Source organism: Rhinolophus sinicus, linkage group LG10 (genome assembly GCF_036562045.2).
Source record: "Rhinolophus sinicus isolate RSC01 linkage group LG10, ASM3656204v1, whole genome shotgun sequence".
Lineage (NCBI taxonomy): Eukaryota > Metazoa > Chordata > Mammalia > Chiroptera > Rhinolophidae > Rhinolophus > Rhinolophus sinicus.
The window spans coordinates 66,390,663-66,410,254 of NC_133759.1; the positions used below are offsets into that span (position 1 = coordinate 66,390,663).

The 19,592-nt window shown below is 35.0% G+C and overlaps 1 protein-coding gene across 1 annotated transcript in view; it reads left to right on the forward strand.

Moving 5' to 3' along the window:
- GXYLT2 (glucoside xylosyltransferase 2) overlaps positions 1-14,214 on the forward strand; it is a 114,159-nt gene extending 99,945 nt beyond the window's left edge. Inside the window, exon 7 of the mRNA XM_074313296.1 lies at positions 9,817-14,214. Within this exon, the coding sequence (XP_074169397.1) occupies positions 9,817-9,999 (183 nt within the window). The 3' untranslated portion in view covers positions 10,000-14,214. The remainder of the gene's footprint in view (positions 1-9,816) is intronic.
- Positions 14,215-19,592: the final 5,378 nt, after the last annotated feature.

Consider the following 19,592-nt stretch of genomic DNA (forward strand, 5'->3'; position numbering starts at 1 on the left):
ATTTATTGATGATAGCCATTCTGATAGGTTTGAGGTCATAGCTTATTGTGGTTTTAATTTGCATTTCTCTGAGGATTAGAGACGTTGAGCATCTTTTCATATGTCTGTTGGCCATCTGTATATCCTCTTGGGAGAAATATCTATTCAGGTCCTCTGCCCATTTCTTTAGTGGATTGTTTGCTTTTTGGTGTTAGGTTGTATGAGTGCTTAATATATTTTGGATATTAACCCCTGATTGGAGGTGTCAGTGGTGAATATCTCCATTTTGTTGATAGCTTCTTTTGCTATGCAAAAAGTTTTTAGTTTGATGTAGTCTCATTTGTTTACTTTTTCTTTTGTTTTCCTTGCCTGAGGAGATATACCAGAAAAAAAATATTACTAAGAGCAATGTCAGAGAGTTTACTGCCTATGTTTTCTTCTAGAAATTCTAAGTTTTCAGGTCTTACATTTAAGTCTTTAATCAATTTTGAGTTTATTCTTGTATGTGGTATAAGAAAGTGGTCTAGTTTCATTTTTTTTGCATATATCTCTCCTGTTTCCCTAGCACCATTCACTGAAAAGGTTGGTCTTTATTTCACTGTATATTCTTGCCTCCTTTGTCATAGAGTAAGAGGCATACGTTTATTTCTGGGCTCTCTATTCTTTTCTACTACTCAATGTGTCTGTTTTTATGCCATACCGTGTTGTTTTGATTACTATGGCCTTGTAGTATAGTTTGATATCAGCAGCATGATACCTCCAACTTTGTTCATCTTTCTCAAGATTGCTGTGGTTATTCAGAGCCTTTTATGGTTCCATAGAAATTTTAGATGTAGTTGTTCTAGTTCTGTAAAAAATGCCATTGGTATTTTGATAGAGATTACATTGAATCTATAGATTGCTTTGGGTAGTATGGACATTTTAACAATGTTAATTCTTCCTATTCATGAGCACGGTACATGCTTCCATTTATTTGTATCTTCTTCAGTTGCTTTCTTCAATGTCTTATAACTTTCCAATACAGGTCTTTTACCTCCTTGGTTAAATTTATTCCTAGGGTTTTTTTGTTCGTTTGTTTGTTTGTTTTTGCAATTGTAAATGGGATTGTTTTCTGAATTTGTCTTTCTGATAGTTCATTATTGGTGTATAAAAATACAACTGATTTCTGAATATAAATTTTGTATCCTGCTACTTTACTGAATTCATTTATCAGTTCTAAATGTTTTTTTGGTGGACTCTATAGTGCTCCCTATATAATATCATGTTATATGCAAATAATGACAGTTTTACTTCTTTTCCAATTTGGATGCCTTTTGCCTCTTTTTTGTCTGATGACTGTAGGTAAGATTTCCAATACTATGTAGAATAGAAGTGATGAAAGTGGACATCCTTGTTTTGTTCCTGATCTTAAGTGAAATGCTTTTTGCTTTTCACCACTGAGTATGCTATTGGCTGTGGGCTTGTCATTCATTGCCTTTATTATGCTGAAGTATGTTCCCTCTTTGCTGAGAATTTTTATTATAACTGGATGCCAGACATTGTCAAATGCTTTTTCTGCATGTGATGTATCACATTAATTGGTTTGACGATATTGAACCAAACTTGCATCCCAGGAGGAAATCCCAATTGATCGTGATGTATGATCTCTTTAATGTATTGCTGAATTTGGTTCGCTAATATTTTGTTGAGGATTTCTGCATCTATGTTTATTCGTGATATTGACATATAATATTTTTTGGTAATGTTTTCATTTGGTTTTTGAATTGGGATAATGCTGGATTCATAAAATGAGCTTGGGAGCTTTCCCTCCTCTTGATTTTTTTGGAATAGTTTGAGGATAGGTGTTCATTCTTCTTTGAATGGTAAAATTCATCTATGAAGCTATCCAATCCAGAACTTTTGTTTGTTGGGAGTTTTTTTGATTACTCACTAGATTTCATTAGTAGTTCTCAGTCTATTCAGATTTTCTGCTTCTTGACTCAGTCTTGGAAGATTGTGTATTTCTAGCAATTTATCCATTTCTTTCAGGTTTTTCAATTTGTTGGCATGTAATTGTTTGTGGTATTTCCTTATAATCCTTCGTACTACCGTGGTGTCAGTTGTAACTTCTCATCTTGTATTTCTGATTTTACTTATTTGGGTCCTCTCTCTTTTTTTCTTGATGAGTCTGTTTAAACGTTTATCAATTTTGTTTATCTTTTCAATGAGCTATTGGTTTCATTGATTGTTTTTTGTATGTTTTTAGACTCTATTTCACTTTTTCCACTCTAGTCTTTATTATTTCTTTCCTTCTACTCATTTTGAGCTATGTTTGTTATTCTTTTGCTAGTTTATTTAGGTGTAAAGCTAAATTGTTTATTTGACATTTTTCTTATTTCCTTGCATATGCCTGTAATTACTCTGAATTTCCCTCTTAGGACTGCTTTGCTCTGTCCCATAGATTTTGGATCATTGTGTTTGCATTTTATTTTTCTCAAAATAGCTTTTGTTTTCTTCCTTGATCTCATTGTTAATCTATTCATTGCTTAGTAGCATGTTATCTATCTTCCCTGTGTTAGTGTGTTTTTCAGTTTCCTTCTTGTAATTGATTTCTAATTTCGTACCATTGTGATTGGAGAACATGCTTGATGTGATTTCAGTCTTCTTAAATTCACTGAGACTTGTTTTGTGGCATGACATGTGGTCTATCTTGGAAAACGTTCCATGCGCATTTGAAAAGAGTGTATATTCCACTGCTTTTGGGTGAATTGTACTAAAAATATCAATTAAACCCATCTGATTTAGTGTGTCATTTAAAGCCACTGTTTCCTTGTTGATTTCCTGTCTGAATGATCTATTCATTGATGTCAATAGAGTGTTAAACTTCCCTACCATTATTGTATTACTGTCACTCTCTCCCTTTATTTCTGTCAATATTTGCTTTGTATGTTTACATGCTTCTATGTAGGGTGCATTAATATTTACAAGGGTTATATTCTGTTGTTGAATTGGTCCCTTTATCATTATAAAGTGTCCTTCTTTGTCTCTTGTTACATCCTTTGTTTTAAAGTCTATTTTGTCAGATATAAGTATTCCTACTGCAGCTTTTTTTCATTTGCATGAATTTTTTTTTTCATCCCTTTACTTTCATTCTGTGTTTGTCTTTTAATCTGAATTGGGTCTCTTCTAGATAGCATATGTATGGGTCTTGTTTTCTTATCCACTCAGCTACCCTGTGTCTTCTGATTGGAGCATTTAATCCATTTTCATTTTAAGTGATTATTTATAGGTATATAGTTATTGCCATTTTATTATCCATTTTTATGTTCTCCCCCACACACACACACACACACACACACACTTCTTCTTAAAGAAGTCCCTTTAACATTTCTTGTAATACTGATTTGGTGGAGATGAGCTCTTTTAGCTTTTTCTTGTGTGGGAAGCTCTTTATCTCTCCTTCAATTCTGAATGATAGCCTTGCTAGGTAGAGTAATTTGGTTGTAAGTCCTTGTTTTTCATTACTTTGAATATTTTGTACCAATCCCTCTGGCCTTCAAAGTTTTTTTGAGAAATTGCTGACAGTCTTACAAGGAGCTCTCTTATAAGTAACTAACTGCTTTTTCCTTGCTGCTTTTAATATTCTCACTTTGTCTTTAACTTTTGGCATTTTAATTATGTGTCTTAGTGTGGGCCTCCTTGGGTTCATCTTGTTTGGGACTTTCTGTGCTTCTTGGGCGTGTATGTCTATTTCCTTTGCCAAATTAGAGAAAATTTTAGTTATAATTTTTTCAAATACACTTTCAATCAATTGTTCACTCTCTTCTGATACCCCTGTGATATGAACATTGTTATGCTTGATATAGTCTCATAAATTCTTTAAACTATTCTTGTTCTTTAAAATCATTTTTTCTTTTTCCTCTTCAGATTGAGTCTTTTCTGTTACTTTCTCTTCCAAATTGCTGATTTGATCCTATGCTTCATCTAATCTGCTGTATATTCCTTCTTGTGTATTCTTCATTTCAGTTATTTTATTTTTCACTTCTGATGTTTTATGGTTGTATGTCAGTTTTTATATTTACTATCTCTATGTTGAAGTTCTCACTGAGTTCATCTGTTCTGCCCCTAAGCCCATTGACCATACTTATAACCAGTGTTTAGAACTCTATAGTATCTAGCAGATGGCTTGTCTCCTTTTCACTTAGTTCTTTTTCTGAAATTGTGTCCGGTTTTTCATTTGGGACATGTTTCTTTGTTTTCTCATCTTTTCCTGTTTCCTGAGTTTGTTTCTATGTATTAGGTAGAACTGCTATGTCTCTCGGTCTTGGTAGAGTGGCCTTATGTAGTAGGTAGGTGTCCTATGGGGCCCAACGGTGCAGTCTTTTTGGTCACCTGTGCCAGGTGCTCAGGTGTGTCCCTTGTATGGGTTGTGTGTACCCTCATGTTGTAGTTTACCCTTGATTGATGCTGGCACATCAGGGGGTGTGTTTGATCTTCACGCTGACTGGCTCTAAGGACTGGTCACAACCACTGGGAATGAGTTGCTGTTTGGAAGCTGACCCCACAAAGGGAGATTTGCCCCAGTGGTGCTATATTGACTGCTGAGACTGCCCTTTGCCATACCTTTTCTGGAGCTAAGTAGGTAGTGCTCTGTTGTGGTCTGAAGCTGGCCACTGGGTTTATTGGTTCTGAGGCCCCTTGGGAAGGACTCTGATGCATGCCAAGGTCAACCATTGCCTGTGCCCAGCCTGGAACCACCTGGTAGTAGCTACAAAGTGATCCATGGTTGCTAACTGCCAACACTGGGCCCAGAAGCATGTGGAAGAGGCCACACTGTGTACTGAGTCCCACTGCCACCATTTCCGAGCTTGGGACCACTCAGCAGTACACTACGAGGCCAACCACTGCCTGTCTGGAGCCTGCAGACCTTAGAGAGTTTTTAGGAAAGTCTGCAGTGAGATCCAAGGCCAGCTGCCTGCCACTGAAAGTTGTTCAGGTAGTCTGAAAGTTGGGTGGGTCAGTGTCTCAGGAAGTTACCAGAGTGGGGTGAGTGGTTAACACAGATTCTGATTTGGTGCCTGCCTACATTTGCAGGCTGTGTGTGTGGGAGGTCTCAACCCAGGAATAATGGTACCCACCTGTGCCTGCAGGCTATGTGGGAGGAGGGCTCAACGCTAGAACAGTCAGCTGCCCCTCCAGCTCTTGCTCTGAAGCCACAAAACTCAGGTTCTCCCCATATGTCCCTGGCACATTTCAAGGTGTTGTCCCTTTGCTGGAGCTTAGGGTGAGAGTTTGTGAACAAGTGAGTCTATGTGTGGGCCCTTTAAGAAGACATCTGGGTTTCCAGTAGTTCTCTATGTCACCCAGGCAGAATCCATGCTAATTTTTATATCCAGATATTGTGGGGACTCCTCTTCCCGCACTGATGACTGGGGAGCCCAGTATGAGGCTGGGATCCTTTGCTCCTCATGGGGACCTCTGCAGCTGAGATATCCCTCCCAGTTCTCAACCACCACATGTGGGACCAGCCTATTTTGTGTCTTCACCCCTCCTACCAGTCTCGATGCCGTGGCTTCTTCTTTATGGGAGTTCCATTCAGCTAGTATTTAGATAGTTCTCCAGGTTGATTGTTCCATAATTTAGTTGTAATTTTGATGTAGTCATGGGAGGAAGGGAGCACAGTATATACCTACTTGGCCATCTTGACTGAAAGTCATAAGTTAAAGTGTATCACAGTTATGTATGTATAGGAAAAAACATAGTGTATTTAGGGTTCAGTACTATCTGTAGTTTCAGGCATGCATTGGAGGTCTTGGACCATATCCCCCATGGATAAGGGGAGATTACTGTATATGCATACCTATGATAAAGTTTAATTTATAAACTAGGCACATTAAGAGTTTAACAACAATAACTAGTAATAAAAAGAAAATTATAACAATAAATTTTGAACACAAGAACTGAGATACCAGGACAGTCTATCTGATAGCTGATCAATGGATAACATATATAGCATGGATACATTGGACCAAAGAATGGTTCATTTCCAGGCAAAACAGAGCTGGATGGCACAAGATTTCATCACACTACTCAGCACATCACATAATTTAAAACTTATGAATTGTTTATTTCTTGAATTTTCCATTTAATATTTTCAGACTGTGGTTAACTGAGTGTCACTGAAACCATGGGAAGTAAAACCTCAGATAAGGAGGGATTACTGTATCTTGGATCCCACACTTTGGGAAATGCCGCATTTCACATTGCCTTTTACCTTGAGATTGCTAGGGGAAAACTAGAAGTTACTTTTAAGGATTTTCCTTTTGAAACAATTCCAAGACATAGTGTAAGTGTTGGCAAACTTGTGCCAAATCTGGCTTGCTGCATGTTTTTGTAAGACATATGGACTAAGAATGGTTTTTTTAAATGGTTGGAAAAAATAAAAAGAAGAAGAATATTTTAAGTCATGAGAAAATCATATGAAATTCAAATTTCAGCATTCATAAATCAATGGGACATGGTGACTACCATTCATTTATGTATTGTCCGTGGCTATTTTCACACTGAAACTGCAGAAATGTGTCACTGTGACAAACCATATAGCCCACAAAGTCTGAATTATTTATTATGTAGCCTTTTACAGAAAAAATTTGCTGACCCCTGACATAAAGTGTGTACACTTTATTCGAGATTTTTCTCCTAAAGATCTAGGAACCTTCATGGATTCATGAACTGGCTTTGGTAGGAATGAGGTAGGGGATGAATCCTGCAACATAATAATACATTTTTGTCTCTATAAAAATGTATATTTTGCTAAGGAGAATTCCAGAGAATTCCAACTCTGGAATTCCCAGGATTGTCTTCTGTGCAGGGAAAGAGTTTCACATGCCTATAAGCTAACACCTCTTCTCCTGCATTTCCATCTGTTGGTTTTTAAAGGCCAAGTGATTTAATTACGTAAGAAATTTTTTGTTTTGTACTTAGTGATATCATCACATTTAGATATTCAAACACCGACTCCAGTGTCAAACCCACTTAGGAGTACAAATGGAATATTAAATAAGCATGTAGCAGATATGTGTACATCAGAGCTAGTCTCAGGTTTCATTTGTGATCTGTTAACCCTGGTTTGGGACTGAGCAACTGTGGCTCTTGAGTTACAATGCATCTTGTTTGTTTTCTGGGGGATCAGAAGAGGATCAAAAAACTCTTTCGTGAATGATCCTGTCTAATACATTCAATGATGTTCTTCAGTTGGGCCTAAACAGACATTTTTCATTCAAGCATTTCAATCAGGAATATCATTAACCTCATCCTGAAATGTAAATAAATATAGACAGATTCCATCATCAAATACATATTTCCTGACCTTCCACAGTGCTGTGCACCATAGGGCAGTGGGGTCAGGGCTTGGCTTTGGGAATGGACAGACCTGGCTTCAGGTCCCAATTTTGTCACTTTCTGGTAATTAGTCATTAACTCTGCTCTTCCTTTACTAAGCCTCAGTTTCCTCATATGTTAAATGGAGATGATATTAGCTACCTCATAAAAGTGTTGTGAGAATTCAACAATGATGGTCTTTAAACTTTTAGTACTACAGCACCTGACAAATTGTGCTCAATAATTAGAAATTGTTTTGATGGTAACGGTTTCACACTATCTCTCTCCCTATGCTTCTTACATTTCACCACTTGCTTTTTTTTTTCTCTCTTTATTTCTATAAACATTTTCTTTCTCTCACTATATTTCTTTCTCTTCACATCTCTCTTTGAAAATATTCTCCCTGCCCCTCTCCCTTCTCCCTCTTTTTCTTTCCTCCCTCTCCCTTTCCGTCTCTTTCTCCACACCTCTCTCTCTCTCTCTCTCTCTCTCTCTCTCTCTCACACACACACACACTAATCCTGTGTGTGTGTGTTTGTGTGAAAGGTAAGTGCAGTCTCCTCCTATCATGACTCAAAGAAAGTCATCTATCAGATAGACATTATTTCAATAATTCTTTCAACTTGATCTAAGAAGAACCTATTTTATTCAGAATTAATTCTAGATCCTAACAAAGTCAGAATTTAACAAGATTGACAAAGCCCAGTCCCCATGAAGCATATACTGTATATATATATTGTATTCTGAGTAGGGGAATCCAGATGATGCTCACATGAACAAAGAAATCAATAAAAATTGTATCAGACAATGGAACCCGAACAGGGTGGTGGACTGAGTCACAGGTAAAGGAAGTGCTGGGGTCTTCAGGGCAGCCTTTGCAAGCCTAAGACTTGATCAGATTGAGGTAGCCATGGAGAAACCTGCAGGAATGTACTCCTAAGTAGAAGGAATAACTCAGGGAAAGTCCTTAAGGCAGAAATGAATGTGGTATACCCTAAGGACAGGGAAGAAGCCAGGGAAAACAAATTGATAAGACGAGGGGAGAGAGGATATGAGCATGGAGGGTTCTAGGTCACATGAAGCCTTTAGGACACAAAAGGAGTTGAACTTTCATTCTAATTTCAATGAGAAGCCCATGCAGGAAAATGGTATGCTCTGATTTATGCTTTAAAAATATCACCTTGGTAACTTGGTGGGTGAAAACGCAAAAGCTCTTTAATAAGATTTATTGAAGCTACCCAGGTGAGTGATGGGGCTGGCATGCATTTGTGTGATAGCAGGAAGATGGGAAGTGGCCATGTCTAGGGTATGTTTTCAAGAGAGAGTTTAGAGCACTTGCTGATAGATTGGCTGAGGAATGTAGGAGAGAGGAATCAAGGATGACTCCATAGTTTTGATCTATTCTGTTCCTGTCATTGAGGATATAGTTGTGAAAAGGAGTTTACCAATAATCTAAATTGTGCTATGAAAGAAAAAGTGTCTCAAACACGGTCGCAGGCAGCTCTATCTTGCATTACATAACTTATCATCTCTTTCTGGGAAGAAATTCCCAGAAAGAAAATTCCCAGCATGTTTCTGATAAGCATGCTTAACTAATATTTCTGATGAACTTTAAAGGTATGAAGACTTGTTCTAGGAAACCAAACACCCACCCACTCTGCTGTCAGGCAAGAGTATACTGACCTTTCACCGTTCTTTATTTCCTTTTCTTCCCCAGTCTTTTTGTATAAAATGTCCTTTCCAAAAATGAATCTTAGACTTGGGCTACTAGAGGCCTTTTCCCTTTCAACAAGATTGTAGTAAAACTTTGACACATGCTCATAACTAAATAATCTGAAAGATTTATTTTGGAAAGTACTGGTCATGGACACATTCCATGGGAAAACAAGAAACTTTTTTTTTTTAAGGCCCAATATTAAGTAGGAAAAACCAACAATTAGTATTTGGTATTTGAATTGTTAAAATAAAGTTCACTGCTAATAAATGTTAAAAGTAATTGCTAAACTCAGGACTTCATGAGATTGTCATAGATATACCCTAAAGTTTCTTAATTAAGATTCCTACAAAGGCAAAAATTATGAAAAATTTAGTGCTTTTTTATAGATTTCAAGTGTCTACTTGAGTCTTGCTTCTACTCAGCAAGAGCATGCTATACAGAGACCAACCTGTCCTTAGAGATATGCTTTGCTTTTATATTTTAAGAGCTTTAGGGACCCAAATAAATTATCCTTTTTTTTTTCAGAGGTAAAGAAACTGAGGCCAAGAATGAGTTAATGATTACATGGGGTTGCACAGGATTGAGTCAGGATTTGAACCTCAATCCTCATAGAAATGTTCCACTATGTATATACAAACCTGTGCCTGTGTACTTACAGTAATTCCCTGTTTCATTCCTTAGTAAAAGTTATTTGTATTTTAAATGGCATTTCAGTAACTAAAATAAACTTTTTCTTTCTTTTTTTAAAAATTATCTTTTAGTTTCCCTTTCAAGACAATCTCTTTCAATCCATGTATTACCCTCTTCAACTGAAGTTTTTGGAAACTGTGCATACTTTGTGTGGACGAATCCCACAAGTTTTTCTGAAGCAAATAGAGAAAACTATGAAAAGGGCTTATGAGAAACATGTCATCATCCATGTCGGCCCCAACCAGATGCACTGAATATTTCGCATTGTTGCAAGTCAATTAGGCATCTCATGAAGAAGGAAATAGTCATCTCTAAGCTGCCTGCATCTTTTTTTGTGTGAATATTTAAAGGTGCTCCATGACAACTGAGTTTTAAAAGCCTTGTTAAATGTTGCTAAATTAGTTGCCCCTAAAAGGAAACATGCTTTAATTTTTTTTTCTAAAGTGCTATTTATCTCACTGGTTTTTAAAAAACATATTATTACTCATTTAACACTGTTCAAGCAGGTTGAGCTAGCTGTCAAAAGGAACTTTTTGTCAGCCTTCCAATTCCTGTTAAGTTTCTGAGAAAATATCAGTGGCATCTGAGGCAGTATATTTATCTTGTATCCCTGCAACTCTTTCTATGCAATTGGCTCCCCCTTACCGTTGTAATAAAAATAATACATGCTTGTAAAACAAGCAAACAAATTTTAAAAACTTGTAGAGAATGTAGTTCGGTGAACCAAAATCAAGATTACATTAGCCATAATCCTACCAACCAGTGAAAAAGATTATGTTTAATGTAGTTCCTTTCATTTTTAAATTTCTATATTCTTTCCTATTTCTATATTTACTTATGGTTATCGTCCATTGTAACACATATCTAAAACAAGTAATCTGAGTAAAAGCTGGCCCCTAGGCTGAGATTTTTATGTTGGAGACTAAGAAGTTACACAAAATGGTTATTATTACAGTGCTTTATTTAAAATACATCTGAGAGAAACATTCAGATTTCAGTTAACTGGGCAGTGTTAAAAGATGAAGTATATGTGGGGATGTTTTTCTAAGAAAACTTATTTACATTTGTGGAAGACCAAATCATAAGAAACATCTGTGCAACCATAGCTTTTGAAGGAAAATTCAGTAATTGTATTAAACCTACGGGGTCTGTTTAGCAAAGAAATGTGATTTTGTGTTTACCCACAGACAAAAAACATTTTATCTGTTACATCATAAGTGGGTGTGGCCTCTTCTCTTCTTTAAACTATTGGGCAATAGTTGGAAATTAAAGGCTAACTTTAAATTTAATGTGTACAGACTAAATAGTTCAGTTGATCCATTGGCAAGAAAATTCAACCTCCTACCAGCCTTAGAAAGTTCTCTTTAAATTTTTGTTTTCTTCTCTAGAGTTACCCAGCTCTTAGCTAAGGAACGAGGCAGGTCTTATCACCTAGCTGCAATAGAGGAAGTTCTATATTCTGTTCCCTAAAGGGATCTGACTTAAGCCCTAGTTGCTCACGTAACTGGTAGCAGCATAAGGGCATTTTTCATAATGCTTTATTTATTTCAAAAAAAAAAACAAAAACCTTGTGTATAAATGATCTCCTTGATGCTCGCAACAGCCGTGTGAACTTAGGGGCCTGTATTATCTACACTGGGTAAATAAGTAAATTGTAACATAAAGAAACAAACATACCCAATATAACTGCTATTCTGTAAGATATACAGATATGTAGAATATACATCCTATTTTACAGAGAAATATTTGGAAACAAACATATTAAATGCTTTTTATTATATATAGACAGCAATCTGAAAGTGTAAGATGAAAAATATTATTTTGTTAATGTAAACCTGGTATCTTATATATTGAAATTCAGGAGGACATCATAGGTTCTCTATCAGTAGATAAAGTCTTGCCCTGAAAAAATATATGAAAATCTCAGCACTGCAAAGAAATATATAGATAACAATCAATACTGATGTACAGAACCATTATGGTAGTAGAAATTTTAAATCCAAAATGTTAGAGTAATATCCCATATTTTCCCTTTGATCAGTTTGTGGTTTATTATTTTTATTAAGGAAATTATCATTATGATGTGAAACTCTTTACTGTTGTCTTTCATGTTTCATCATTTCACCACTAAAGGTGACATCATTTATTATTTTATATCTAATGGATGTGGGGCAATTTTTTTTATTGTCTTTTGGATGGGGGAAAATGCTATATACCCACAAACAGGGTTTTAGTGATAGAGCCAAGATGTGGTTGTGATTCCCTGACGTCTATTCCAGTTTTCTTTGTACTAAGTCAGCATGGCCAGTGAAACCCATAAATGTCACTCAGGTTTGTTGGTGGCTCACAGACCTAAAGAAGTTCCTTTCCTCTTTTGGTGAGTCCCACAAAAAAATCTGTTATAAAGACTTTGAATACAACAATGCCTTTTATGAGGTTTACCCACAATTCTCAACTATTGGTTCTGGTCTGAACATGCAGAAAGGATTTCCAGTAAAGGTCAATCATACTCGTAGAACTCTAGAACAGTCTAGAATGACGCATTATGAGAATGTAAAACCTTAGAATTCAGTATGGTTTTCTGCCTTGGAATCCCTTTGCTGTATCCTGAAATTTTAAGTTAATTTGGTGGAGAATTTAGAGAAAATTGGTTCTTCCAATTCCTGCTGCCTGAAATTCTCATTATTTTCTCTAGTTAGGATGTTACCATGAGGAACTATGTTTTCTGCCTTTGATAATTCCCAGAAAACTACTACATTAGTGCCTTTGAAATTTAGTAACCACAAATTTTAATTCAGTGGACTCCTAAAATATGCAGTCTGTGGTCTGAAATTTGCCAAATTGTGTATTACCTAATATGCCACATTGAATCTCTATGGGAAGGACATGAGACTGGTTCTCTCTTCTCCTCCTTTCCTGTCTTGTCCTCTCCTATTCTCTTCTCATTTCCTTTAAAGTTCTGTTGAATACATTTGAATATAGAATTCCATTGGAAAATGAAAGAACACTTTCTAATAGCAAAATGTGGCAGTATTTTGGTATGCATTGAGATTGAAATTTTTATTAGCCAGGTCACTAGAAATGCTGACAATGTATTTCTTGCTGAGTTTTTATTTTTCCAATATATGTCTCAGAAATTGAGACTTACGTTGAAAATTTCATATTTAGAAATTTAACTAATTAGAAAATCTACTTAAGTTTACCTTCAACTTTAAAAGTAACAATTTGCATTTAGCATATAATGTTCCAAGCTTTACATTTATTTGAGATTTCTGTTACATTTTCAATGCTTCCACTGCAAATTGCTGTGACTTTTACTGAATTTATTATTAAAATGGGTATTTGTATGAACTCATAGATGTTTGAGAGTATTTATCTTATTGCAATTATGGTGTTCATAAAACAAACCATAAAAAAGCAGTATTTATAGTCATAAAATAGTGATCCATTAATGGAACAATCACTCCAATCAACCCAGAAGATAGGACAACACTCATACAATTTTAGGTAAATGTATGAATGTTGCCTGATACTTACACACACACACAAAAAAAAGATAAATTGTGTGTGTTAATAAACCAAAATGAACATGACTTCATGACTGAATTAAGAAATACGTTGAATTCAGGAATATGTTGAATTACATAGGAGCACAAATCATCATATTCTCATTTAACAGAATGGTAGGGAACTTCTCATGTTTTTCTACTTTATCATCATACTCTTTTTCATTTTTTCCTTTCCCTTCCTGTCTTGGATGTCAGCTTCTGAGTGGTACCAAGGTGCTTAGCATTAGTGGCAGAGTGACAGAATTTTGGGATCTCTGTGCAGGTCAGATTAAGTTCTAATCCCTAAATCTTTATGATAATAACTTTCCAAACATTTTAAAAAGCACATAACACACACACACACACACACACACACACACACACACCACATGCCTTTTAAAGAAGGAACCAGCATTTTTTGTGCTTTTTAAATTGATTTATTGTGAAACCTTATGTCATATCATTTCACAATTGCAGTACTGGTATTTAAAGCTGATGAGAATTCTCTGGCAAACAAATAGAGAACTTTGTCCTAGTTTTTGTTCTTAACAGGTTGAAACTGGAAATAGTCTCTCGAGAATTCAAGATAAAGCATTTGTGTTTGTATTACCATATGCATGAACACATAAGAATCATATGAAACTGCTGCTTCATCAGTTTTACATATTTGTATTCTCACTGAAAAGTGTACCTATTTTTTATAGCTCCCAAGGAGATGCTGAATTCGTTTTTTTATGTTGAAAAACTTTTTGTAGTAATTTTTCTTTGGGAAGAAATGAGCATTAAAAAAAATACTCTAAAGAAAAGGAATTATTACAGCAAATTACAAAGAACATAAATATTATGATTTAAATACTGTCTTGTCTTTTATAATGCCATCTGTTTTACTTTTTTTTTTTTAATTAAAAGCTTTAAAAAAGACATGTCTTTTGGTGTTATTTTGGAAGTGTCTTTTCTTATATGAGATTTCAAGTTTAAAAATTTATAATATTAAATAATATTTAGTTCTTTTATGTAAATAAATATTTGGTTTAGCAAGTAGCTTAGCTACTTTTAAAAATCATTAAAATGTGCTTTATTAATGACTATAGCAATCCTCATATATCAATAATCAGCCTAAATGTAAATGGACAGACTCACCAATTAAAAGGCACAAAGTAGCGAGTTGGATCAAAAAACAAAACCCAAGTATATGCTTCTTCAGGAGACACATCTTAGCTGCAAGGACAAACATAGGCTCAAAGTGAAGGTATGGAAAAGGACACTCCAAGAAAGTGGTGTCCAGAGAAAAAAAGGGTATAGTCATATTTATATCAGACAAAACATTTCAAGATATAAAAGGTAACAAGAGACAAAGATGGACATTTTATAATGATAAAGGAGACAATATATCAAGAAGACATAACACATTAATATATATGCACCCAACAGGGAGCACCAAAATATATAAAGCAACTACTATCAGAACTAAAGAGAGAAACTGACAAAAATACAGTTATAGTAGGGACCCTAAATACTCCATTGACAGCAATGGATAGATCCTCCAAATAAAAAGTAAGGAAATACTGGCCTTAAATGACACATTAGAACAAATGGACATAATCAATATTTACAAGCTTTGCTTGCCAGAATATACATTCTCTTCTACTGCCATGGAACATTCTCAAGGATGGACCACATGTTGGGGCACAAAACTAGCCTCAAAATTTAAGATGATTGAAATCATACCAAGTATATTCTCCAAACACAATGCTTTGTAATTGGAAATCAACTGCAAAGAGAAAGCTGGTAAAAACACAAATATATGGAGATTAAACATCATGATACTAAATAATGACTGGGTCAAAGAAGAAATAAAAAAAGATCAAAAGTTACATGGAGACAAATGAGAATGATAATGTATCAAAAAATTTGGAATGCAGCTAAAGTGTTAGTAAGAGGAAAGTTTATAGCATTACAGGCCCACCTCAAGAAACAAGAGGAATCTCAAATAAACACCCTAACATTACACCCTAAAGAATGAGGAAAAGAAGAAAAAATAAAGCCCCAAGTCAGTAGAAGGAAGGAAATAAAAGTTAGAGTAAAATTAAATGAAATAGAGAACAAAAAGACAATAGAAAAAATTAATGCAACAAAGAGCTGGTTCTTTGAAAAGATTAATAAAATTGACAAACCTCTGGCTAGACTCACTAAGGAAAAACAAACTCAAAGTAAAATCAGAAATGAAAGAGAAGTTACATGGACGTCACAGAAATACAAAGGACCATACAAGAATACTATGAAAGGCTATATGCCACCAAATTCAATAACCTAGAAGAAATGGACAAGTTCTTAGAAACATATAGCCTTCCTAGATTGAATCATAAAGGACTGGAAAATTTAAATAGACACTGAGGAAATTGAAACAGTCATCCAAAACCTCCCCAAAAGTACATGTCCAGGACCAGATGGCTTCACTAGTAAATTCTACCAAATATTCAAAGAACATTTAATACCTATCCTCTCAAACTCTTCCATAAAATTGAAGAAGATCCAATACTTCCTAACTCATTTGATGAGGCCAACATTATGCTGATACCAAAGCCTGACAAGAACAATACAAAAAGAAAAAAAAAAGAAAGAAAGCAAGAAAAGGAAAAGAAATTACAGACTAATACCTCTTTTGAATACAGATGCAAAAATTCTAAAGAAAATACTAGCAAATTGAATATAACAATACATCAAAAGGATAATACTTTCACAACCAAGTGGGTTCATTCCAGGGGCAAAAGTTTCAACATGTGCAAATCAATCAGTGTGATGCACCACATTAACAAAATAAAGGACAAAAATCATATGATTATATTGATAGATACAGAAAAAGCATTAGACAACTTCCATTTATGATTAAAACTCAATAAAATAGGTGTAGAAGGAAAGTACCTCAAGATAATTAAAGTCATATATGACAAACCCTCAGTTAAATCATTCAATGGTAAAAAACTGAAAGCTTTTCTTCACTTACAGTCAGGAACATGACAAGGATGCCCACCCTTACCACTGTTATTTAACATAGTACTGGAAGGCCTAGCCAGAGCAGTCAGGCAAGAGAAAGAAATTGGAAACGAAGAAGTAATAATTGTCACTTTTCCCAGATGAATGATTCTATATACAGAAAACACTAAAGACTCCACCAAAAAGCTTTTAGAAACAGTAAACAAATGCAGTAAATTTGCAGGATACAAAATTGATGTACAAAAATCCCTTGTGTTTCTGTACACAATGAAATATCAACAACAAAAAAACCCAGTTATATTGGAAATTGCAACAAAAAGAAAAAATACCTAGGAATAAACTTAACAAAGGATGTGAAGGACCTATACACTTAAAACTACAAGGCATTACTGAAAGAAATTGAAAAAGGCGCAAAGAAATGGAAAGATAGTCCATGTTCATGGATTGGAAGAATCAACATAGTTTAAATGGCCTTATTACCCAAAGCAATATACAGATTTAATGCAGCCCCATCAAAATTCCAATGTCAGTTTTCAAAGAAATACAACAAAAAACTATGAAATGTGTATGGAACCACAAAAGATTGAGTAGCCAGAGAAAAAAGAACAAAACCAGAAATATCAAATTATACTAAAAATTATGCTAAATTATACTACACCCTGACTTCAAATTATACTAAAAAGCTACAATGATCAAAAAAGTATGGCATTGGCAGAAAAACAGACACACAGGCCAATGGAAGAAAACTGAGAACCCAGAAAAAAAACCTACATGTATTAATATATGGGCAACTAATTTCTTGACATAAGAGTCAAAAATATACAATGGAGAAAAGAAACCCTCTTCAAAAAATGGTGTTGGAAAAATTGGAAAGCCACATGCAAAAAAAAAAAAAAAAAAGGAACTAGACTGTTATTTGACACCAAAAATTAACTTAAAATGAATCAAAGACCTAAAACAATTAATTGCATAGAAGAAAACACAGGCACTAAACTTATGGACCTTAGTTTTAGAGAGAATTTTATGAATTTGACCCCAAAGGCAAGGGAAGGAAAGCAAAAATAATAAATGAATTACTAGAACAAACTAAACAGCTTCTGCACAGCAAAAGAAACCATCAACTAAACAAAAAGACAACCAACAAAATGCGAGGAAATATTTGCAAACAACATCTCTGATAAGGGGCTAACATCCAAAATATATAAAGAACCCATACAACTCAACAAAAATAATTAAATGATCCAGTTAAAAATGAGCGGAGGACCTGAATGACACTTTTCTCAAGGCCAACAGATATATGAAAAGATGCTCAACTTCATTAGCTATTATGAAAATGCAAATCAAAATGACAATGAGATACCACCTCACACCTGTTAGAATGGCTATTATCAACAAGACAAGGAATTACAAGTGTTGGAGACGATGTGGAGAAAAAGGAACCCTATACACTGCTGGTGGGAATGTAAACTGGTACAGCCATTATGGAAGACAGTATGGAGGTTTCTTAAAAATTAGGAATAAATGGACTGAACTCACCAATAAAAAGGCACAGAGTAGCAGATTGGATCAAAAACCTAAACCCAACCATATGCTGTCTCCAAGAGACACATCTCAGCTACAAGGACAAGCATAAACTCAAAGTGAATGGGTGGAAATTGACACTCCAAGCAAACAGTATCCAGAGAAAATCAGGTGTAGCCATAATGATATCAGATAAAACAGACTACAGGGTGAAAAACGTAACAAGAGAAAAAGATGGACATTTCGTAATGGTAAAGGGGACTATACAACGAGAAGACAGTCATCAATATTTATGCCCCCAATCAGGGAGCACCGAAATATACCAAGCAACTACTAACAGAACTAAAGGGAGAAATTGACCAAAACACAATTATACTAGGGGACTTAAATACATCATTGACAGCTATGGATAGATCATCCAAACAGAAAATAAATAATGAAATAGCAGCCCTAAATGACACATTAGATGAAATGGACATAATTGACATATATAGAGCACTTCATCCTAAAACATCAGACTATACATTCTTTTCTAATGTACACGGAACATTCTCAAGGATAGACCATATATTGGGACATAAAACTAGTCTCAGCAAATTTAAGAAGATTCAAATCATACCAAGTATATTTTCTGATCACAAGACTTTGACATTGGATATCAACTGCAAAAAGAAAGCAGGAAAATCCACAAATACATGGAGATTAAACAACATACTTTTAAAGAATGACCGGGTCAAAGATGAAATTAGAGGAAAGTTCAAAAGATACATAGAAACAGATGACAATGAAAATACATCCTACCAAAATATTTGGGATGCAGCAAAAGCAGTTTTAAGAGGGAAATTTATATCATTACAGGTCTAGCTCAAGAAACAAGAAAAATCCCAAATAAATAACCTCATGTTACACCATAAAGAACTAGAAAAAGAAGAAAAAATGAAACCCAAGGACAGCAGAAGAAAGGAAATAATAAAAATCAGAGCAAAAATCAATGAAATAGAGAACAAAAAGACAATAGAAAAAATTAATGTGACAAAGAGCTGCTTCTTTGAAAGATTAACAAAATTGACAAACCCTTGGCTAGGCTCACTAAGATAAAAAGAGAGAAGACACTAATAAAATCAGAAATGAAAAAGGGGAAGTTATCAAGGATGCCACAGAAATACAAAGAATCATCCAAGAATACTATGAACGACTATATTCAGCATATGGTTGGGTTTAGTTTTTTGATCCAATCTGCTACTCTGTGCCTTTTTATTGGTGAGTTCAGTCCATTTATTCAGTCCACAGAATTCAATAACCTAGAAGAAATGGACAAGTTATTAGAAACATATAGCCTTCCTAGGCTGAACCATGAAGAACTGGAAAATCTAAACAGACCGATCACCAGTAAGGAAATTGAATCAGTCATCCAGAACCTTCCCAAAAGCAAAAGTCCAGGACCAGATGGTTTCACTAGTGAATTCTACCAAACCTTCAAAGAGGCTCTACTACCAATCCTGCTCAAACTCTTCCAAAAAATTGAAGAAGAGACAGTACTCCCTAACTCATTTTATGACACCAACATTACCCTGATACCAAAATTTGGGTGGGACAACACAAAAAAAGAGAACTACAGACCAATATCTCTGATGAATACAGATGCAAAAATCCTAAACAAAATTCTAGCAAATCGAAAACAACAATGTATTCAAAAGATTATTCATCATGACCAAGTGGGGCTCATCCCAGGGGCACAAGGATGATTCAACATCTGCAAATCCATCAATGTGATACATCACATA